General features: G+C 46.1%; 1 protein-coding gene across 1 annotated transcript; it reads right to left on the bottom strand.

Annotated features, from left to right (window-relative positions):
* Positions 1–1376: 1376 nt before the first annotated feature.
* LOC123087691 (prohibitin-1, mitochondrial) lies at positions 1377–4761 on the bottom strand. Its single transcript, XM_044509783.1, has 5 exons — positions 4487–4761; positions 4231–4347; positions 3221–3329; positions 2901–3113; positions 1377–1883 (listed from the first exon to the last, which is right to left on the bottom strand). Exons 1-5 carry the CDS (start codon positions 4654–4656, stop codon positions 1686–1688), a joined length of 807 nt encoding a protein of 268 aa, XP_044365718.1. The 5' UTR covers positions 4657–4761; the 3' UTR covers positions 1377–1685.
* Between the last annotated feature and the right edge of the window lie 3662 nt (positions 4762–8423).

The raw sequence follows: 8423 nt of genomic DNA, 5'->3' as shown, positions 1-8423 counted from the left end.
ATCTCACGAGGAGTGTACATATGGAAAGCTCTGTACTTGCAGTTCCAATGTTCCATGCATGTTTTGGATCTCGACCATAGCCTGAAGTCCAACTTAGTAAAGTTGACCAAATTTATATTAAAAAATACCAACATTTACTCTCTCCGGTCATTTTTACTCTGTATATATGAATTGTCCAAAGTTAAAGTTTGATAGTATTTATAGGAAAACGATGTCCTTCAAACGGCTGATGTACATGCAGCGTCCGCTATCTGATTAGTTGTCGGATCGATCTTGATTGAGCGCTCACGCTAGCCACAAGTCACACGGAGTCCCTTTTTTTTTGCAACAAGCGTATTGTTTCCAAAGGTTTCTGCAACAAAGATCTGATTTCAAGAGAAAAAAATGACGGTGAAGAAGTTTCTTCTGCAACAGGGTTCTTATTTCAGAAACATTGTCCCGGTTGCAAAATCGGAGGAGCGTCCGACGTATGAGGCCAAGCATCGCAACATGATGCATGTTTCAAAAACATAACTTCGGTTGCAGAAATCGTCCCAGGAGTGCTCGGTGTGAGAGCTTGTCGTCGTCGTGCCGGAGTGGAGATAACTGGTCAAGGTGTTGAGTCGAAGGAGGCACGACAACTCCGGCGCTCAGGCCATGGCGGGGCAGCGGTGCTGTCTTGACAGACCTTTGCGACAAGGTCCTTGTTGCATAGCCCCCGAGCGCAACAAGCTAGTTGTGGCAAAGGTCCTTGGTTGGCTGGGCAATTGATCGGACGGCTGTTTCGGATGGCATCCGACAGCTGCAAAGCCGGCCGATCTAATCGGTTTATCATCTGGCGGACGCGTAGCAGTGTCCATATTTATATGGAAAAATATCAACATCTACTATACTAATGTTACACAATACGAAAAATAAATGTATGACACATCTAATGATATTATTTTTGTATTGCAAATATTGCTATTTTCTTCTATAACGTTGGTCAGAGTTTACTAACTTTGACTTCAATAAAATCTTCTATATGGAGTAAAAAGACACGAGGGAGTACAATACTACAGTTATACAATGCCAAAGTCAGTTTCATGATACATCTAATGATATTGATATGGTATAAATGTTGATTTTTTTATATAAAATCAGTCAAACTTCGAGGTAACCTACAGTTTGTGAACCAGATGGGATGTTTGTGAACTGCATAAACGATGACAGTCTGGGCAATGTTTAATCTATATGACTTCTATGGAGTCCACGAAGAGGCCCAAAGCAGCCTGGCTTGCAGTCCCCCGGTATGTGTTCCACCAGAGGTGTATGTAAAATGAAAGGCAGTAGAACCAATGGCATTCCGCAGGCAAACTAAGCAAGAGGGCAATGCGTCAGATAAGTCACATCACCAATGAACCAAGCCAATATCTTCCGAGAGCTACTTTATTCAAATTCTCTCCTATCCAACTCATTTTTCGTGGATTAGCATCTCAAAGTTCTTTGATGGGCATAAAGAAGAAACAGCCAGCATAACAATCACCACATAACCGCCCAGACGTTATAATCTACGCACAACAATAATAGCTGACAGGTTCACTTGAAAAGTGCACAAATAATTCACAGTAGCAAGGGCGTATTTCTTGTTTTCAGGTCGGGAATGCTAGAAACTAAGCGAGTTCGTTCCTCTCAAAAGTACTCAACATGCGTGACAGGAGACGGTCTCATTTCTTGTTGTTGTTGTTCAACATCTTGAGCGACTGGAGCCCAAGCAGCAGGTCGCCCGAGTCGAGGAACACCTTGTTGTTGGAGGCTGCGATGGTGTGGGCGATCTCCCTGGCGGCTTCAATCTGCCTGAGCGCCACAAAAGCAGGGTTGTTGGCAATGGCATTACCAATCAGCTCTGCACTCTTTGCTTCTCCCTGTTCAGATACAGAAAGGCTCATCAATCAGCGTTCGAATCAGGTGCTCTAAAATTAAACAAGTGAAATGTACAACCTAGTGTTAGGCAAGTGCTACAAAACTCAGCAATTGTAAAGAAAAGAATTGTACAGAGTTATGAACACTAGCAGTATATGCCTATACTAACTACCACTGGAAGTGACACTGGAACATAGAAAATGGTTAGTCTGATACTAAATTCAGTCATATGAACATACCACCACTGGAAGTATGATACTAAATTCAGTCATATGAACATAGCACTGGAAGTCTGAAACTATGTTCAGTCCTATGAGCATAGCACTGTTAGTCTGAAACTACATTCAGTCCTATGAACATACCACTGCAAGTCTGAAACTATATTCAGTCCTATGAGCATAGCACTGGAAGTCTGAAACTACATTCAGTCCTATGAACATAGCACTGGAAGTCTGAAACTATATTCAGTCCTATGAGCATAGCACTGAAGTCTGAAACTATATCCAGTCCTCTGAGCATAGCACTGGAAGTCTGAAACTATATTCAGTCCTATGAACATAGCACTGGAAGTCTGAAACTATGTTCAGTCATACGAACATGCCACTGGAAGTTCAAAACTAAACTATTGACATAGCAATCCAATCATCATATGAAATGTACATATTTACTAGAGTCAGGATCAAGTCTCCCAAACTCAGAAAATGCAGGGACATATATGAAGATGAAGACTTAAAGAACACTAGCAATATGCCTCTACTAACTACCAATGGAAGTCTGAAAATAGGTGAAGCCATATGGAAACCATGTACCACAAACTTAACAAATGGAATGTATATTTCTACCAGTGTTTGGCTCAAATGCGCTACCAAAACTAAACAAGTGTAACGGAATATATGATGAAGCTATGAAGACATAAAGAACACTGGCAACATGCCTCTAGTAACTATGATTCAAACAGTAAACAAGATAAGTAGGTTTAGTAGTGTTAAAGAGAAATATCAAGCCCCTGTTTTGCTTACCTGTGCCCTGATAATTGCACTTTTCTTGTCTTGCTCAGCCTTCTCAACAATGAACTTGGCACGCTCAGCTTCCTGAGCAGCAACCTGTTTGGCTTCAATGGCATGAGTGAACTCCTTACCAAAGCTGAGACTGGTAATGGACACATCATCCAGAGCGATGTTGAAGTTCTTCGCCCTCTCTGTCAGAATCTTCCTGATCTCCCTGCTCACAGCCTGCCATCACATGACAGATGAGTCAGTAACATATTTCAAGTAAGACCAGCTATTATCTCCTATAGCATGGAAAACATGTACACACAGCAAACATTGTGAAGCTGTACCTCTCTCTGTGTGATTAGCTGACTGGCATTGTATTGGGCAACCACAGCTTTGAGTGTTTCATGAATGATTGAAGGCAGCACTCTCTCGTTATAGTTCTCCCCCAGGGTCCTGTACATAGTTGGTAGTCTCTCTGGCATAGGTCATGTCAGAACACGAAGACCAATTCTCACTTGTCCAAATTGTCAAGCAGTATCATATATATGATAGGAGCTGCAGTGTAAATGCTACTTCTGGAAATAAGTGCATGACCACTAACGAATTCACATAGTCATAATGATATAACTTGTTCAGCATCAGCTAATCATGTTAAATCATCATGGCAACATATAATCATGAAGCAAAAAAGCACTTGCGACTGCTGTTGACAGATTCAAAGTGAATGAGTTGAAATGCTTATTCACAGGCAATACATAATGGTGACCACTGCTAATAGATTAAAAGCAAATGAGCTAAAATGGATATTCATAGAGCAGTAGACACTAGACAGTCATAGGCTACAATGCTGTGGGATTTTCATAGATTAAGTGACATGGGTTGCATTAAGATCCAAAAGAGTCAAGAAGAATTGACTCCATCGATGCGAGCCATGTCATAACAGCTGTTTTCACGGTAACTGGAGACTCAGAATTGATAATGGCAAACACCTGACATGTGCCAGATTCCACCCACCTATCCAAACTGGTAAACAATTTAGATGTGCTCAATCCCCTTGCAGGCTACAGTTACAGAATATGCTCAGAAATGACAATGCCAGAACCGTTTTACATGTACCAGACTCCATTCACCGGTCCAAATTGCTAACTAATCACTTCACATGAGCAGAGTATCAACAAATATCATCAAATAAGACTCGTACAAGCTACATTTTCAAAATATCAACAAATATGAACAACATGGCCAACTAAAAGCAGACACCTTGGTCGGTCCCAGGCATGGATTTGGCACACAGATAAGCAGTAAATCAGGCATCTGTGATAGGTGGGAAGGGATCGAGACAGGAGGAGGTTACCATCTGGAGATCCCGGCTCCCGGAGGTGCTCTCGACGAGGTTGGGTCGCGCACGGACGTCGTAGATGATGGGCCTCTCGAACCACGGGATGACGATGTGAGTCCCCTCGGGGTAGACCTGCACGGAGCACGCACGCACACCCAGAAATCAGACGCACGCGGAAGGGGCCCGACAAATCGCTCAAAAAAAAACCGTAGCGCGCGTCGCCGGCGGCCGAGATCCGCGGATCCGCGCGAGGGGAGGGGGCGGCGGGCACCTTGTCCTTGATCCCCTCGAGGCGGTTGAAGACGATGGCCCGGTGGCCTCCCTCGACGTTGTAGAGGGTCTTGTTGCCGAGTAGAGCGCGGCGCCGCCCAGCAGCCCGAGCTTGACCAGCGCGCCCGCGCCCGCCGGCGCGCTCGGCATCCTGGCGCCCTTGAAGTTCATCTCGCTCGCCGGCGGCGGAGGTCGGGGTTTAGCTAGGGTTTACTCGGCCGATTTGGGGGCGAATGGGATGCGGAGGAGGAGGGGGCGGGCGGAGGGTGGGGAATAGGGGATGGAGGAGGAGGAGGGTGGGGGTGTTAAGTGGGTCGGGAGGGGGATCGGGGCCGTCGGATCTCGAACGGACGGCGCGGATGGGGCGCGTTTCTTTCCTCTGCTGCAAGAAAGGGGAATGGAGGTGCTGCCTTCCGGCCCAAGATGGTCTCGTGCGGCTGACTCCTGGGTCCCGCGCGGGTGGGTTGGTTGGGGCATTTCTCTCGTGTGTGGATGGTCAACTTGCGCCCGTGCACGACTAAAAAAGATTTTTTTTTTACGGGGACACACCTAAATAAGTTGCACTCGTGCTCGTGCACAACCTAAAAACAAGTTGCGCTTGTGCACTTGTCGTTGTCATTTACCTTTTTTGAGTGTGCCCGTGCACTCCTGCACGCCCTAAAAATAAGTTGACAATAATTAAAGACACAACGCTGACACTAAGCTGCTCGTGCTTGCAGCCAAGTCATCGCTGGGGCTGGTCTGCTTGAGCTGATGCAAAAATGAGGTGAAATGTGTGTTTGGTGTGCTGCATGATATGTGGCAGGCTAAGCTCAGATATTGTTTGGTTTGTAGCATCTAGGTTGTATGACAGATGTAGCATACACCAATATGTTGTTTGGTAGGCTGTATGATGTGGAATCTGATCTTAGTGCGTTTGTACTTGTGTGTAAATAAATAGAAGATTATTTCAAATATATTTGTTGATTCAAGTAATAGAATAATATGTTCGCATGTCTACAAGATTTAGTCAAAATATAATCACGTGTCTTGAAAATGAAAGAGATGATTTAAGTAAGAGAAACAAAATTTCAGCAACATATTGGTTGTTTGTATAAATAGTTAATATACAAATAAGCAGTTTATGGTACAAAATAGCTTTAAAAATGCGCCAAGATCATAGAGAGTGCACATAAAGCAAGTATCCATTCCAGTGCAAGTATATCTTAAAAGTTCACATATATAGAGCCACAAATCCATATGGTCATATTCAATCCAGTACATCCTAGAGTTCACGTATATTAGATAGCCAGAAATCCATATTGTCCATATTGCAGTCCAACAAAGAAACATAACATAAGGTCCATATTACATTTCCTACATCACATATCTAGGGGCATGGTTTTTCTAACCAAATACGGTAAAATATGGTCAGCTTGGTGTGAATCAGCACATATTTGCTCACACTTCATCCTTGGGCGCTCCATCCTTGGGCACGGACACTCCACCGTTCAACTTGGAGAGGTGGTGAATGGCCCAACGAGTGCGACGAGTCTCCGACATATGCACAAATGAGTGGCTCCTAGCCCTGTTGGCGTTCATACTATCTGCACCATTTGCATAACTATTTTGTCTACTACTAATTCATTCATTTCCATAAGCTAGCAAAGTGTTCTAAACATATCACACATTCATGCTAATGACAGATCTGAACCTACATAAAAAGTACCCATCCATCTCAAATCCATAGGGGAAGAGGGGGTTCTGGTGATAGATCTGAACCTAAAAAGGAGAGGGGAGGCGATGGGAAAAGAATCCATTGGTGCTAGCCACAGAGAAGGCCCTCTTTCCCGTCCATGACTAGAGGAGGCTGCCGCTTCATCCATCCGCATCAGAGAAGAAGTGCAGCGCGAGCGGCAGAGAGATGGGGATGGGAGGGAGAAGAGATGGATGGGGACAGATGGGAGACAGGGAGAGGGAGGGGAGGAGGAGGGTTCTACCTCCATAGCGGCGAGGATGCCCCGGCGGCAATGTCAACGGAGGCGGCGGGGCTGCGAGATCCACTGCTGTCGCAGGAGAGGGAGGGGAGCGAGGAAAGCGGCATGAACGAGTCAGGTGAGAGCGACGAGAGCAGAAACCTATCCCTTTCTCGCGCGGGTGCAGGTGCGCGTGCAGCGGCGGGTGCGGGCTCGCGGAAACGCCTGAAACCTATGTTTCCCATGAGCCTGGCTGGGAGCCTCTTTTTGCATGCGCCGAGCCTAGCCTAGATAGATGTGCAGGCTACCAAACAATGAGAAATTTGCATGGTGGGTGCGAGCCAGGTGCGAGGCAAGGAACCAAACACACCCTAAGGCCCTGTTCGGCAACCCTTTGCTCCTTCAATGCGGAACGAAGCGCACGGAGTGACCTTCCAGCGACTCTGCAAATTTTAAGTGGATGTTGCTTCGCTCCAGAGCGGAGTTGGAGAGAGGGGAAAGAGTCCGAACATGCTCTAATTATCGCCTTTTACAGGGTAACTAGTAACAAGAGCATCTCCAGCCGTTGAGCCCCCCAGGAGGCATTTTTATGTCGCCGGTGCTAAAAAAAGGCTCCTGGGAGCACGGGTGGAGATGCTCTAAGGATAAGATAGACTAAGTGATGGTACAAAACTGAAGAGAACAACTAACAGACGAGCCCCGGCCGCATTGCTCCCGCGAGCGACACGGGGGCAACCCTAGCGCCGCCTTCCTCCAGCCATTCCCACCTCTCCTTCCCCGCGCCGACACTGGCAGGCAAAGCCCACGGTGATGGCGTCGACATGGATTCTCTTCCTCTCTCACGTGGACCAAGGGGTGGCGCAGGGAAGCCCTTCATGGCAGGGCGCAAGATCCACGAGCGGCATCTGCAATGGTTGCGATAGCACAAGGAGGTGGTGGGCGGTGGCGGCCGTCTCTTCCATGGCCGGTGGGTACGCAAAGTGATCTTCTCCAGCGAGTTGTCGAGCTATGGGCGTGAATCTAATCCCTGTTTAGATTCGTCGTGGCGTGGCTCTTGGCTTGCAGGCGGCGCGTGAGTGGGCTGGTCAGATGTAGCTGGAGGTCCTCTGCCGGCGTTACGGCGACTGCGTATTTCTTCATGGCACAGCTCTGCCCAAATCTAGTCAGCTGCGTGGTCGGAATGGCACGACTTCTGGTGAAAGTCGTGCCGACTTCGGTCATGGTGGACGATTGCGATGTCTTTGGCGTTGTTTCCTTGTCGAGGCATTGTCGTTACGTTTCGCGTCACCTTGCTCGGACTGCTCCGGTGAAAACTCTAGATCTGGGTCCCGTGTGCTTCATGTGCTTCACGTGAGGGGACAAAGATAGTTCACTTTGGGGAAGCACAATTGTGCTTCACCACATGCGAGCACAAGCTAGTTTACTTGAAAGCATGTGTTAGCACAGTTTGGAAGCACGTGTTAGTTCACTTTTGGAGCATATCTTTTGTCAAAAACAATCATCGAACATATTAACATGAGATCCAATTTTAGAGATCTGGACACAAGGAACACATTGGTGACTAATTGTTCATAATTTGGATGCACGGTTCAAGAGATAAATCATTTTGAAAAAATAGATCGACAAAAAACCAAAAAAAAACTATCTATTTGTGACAAGTGGCACGCATGTGATGTGCCACTTGTCACCATCAGAGGAGGTGAGGGTGACATTTGTTGGGGGACCCTCTTAACTAGTGATTTTAAATAGACAGAAATATTATATTTATTCGACCCAGTGTGTAAAAGAAAGCCCACCATCAACATATATCTCTTTGAGGCCTCTTTGACTCCCACAAAGTAACATCCCCGGATAGTATCCCAATTATAATTGCTTGTTTTTTTTTTCATTTTTGCGTCATCATTGCATCATGCCATCATGTCTTCATGCTTTAATCCTGGAATTAAATCCTCCAAGTACTAAAAATCCTAAACTTAATTAAAA

This window comes from Triticum aestivum, chromosome 4A (assembly GCF_018294505.1).
Source record: "Triticum aestivum cultivar Chinese Spring chromosome 4A, IWGSC CS RefSeq v2.1, whole genome shotgun sequence".
NCBI lineage: Eukaryota > Viridiplantae > Streptophyta > Magnoliopsida > Poales > Poaceae > Triticum > Triticum aestivum.
The sequence above is the reverse complement of the archived record's forward strand: the minus strand, read 5'-3'. Positions and strand labels throughout refer to the sequence as shown.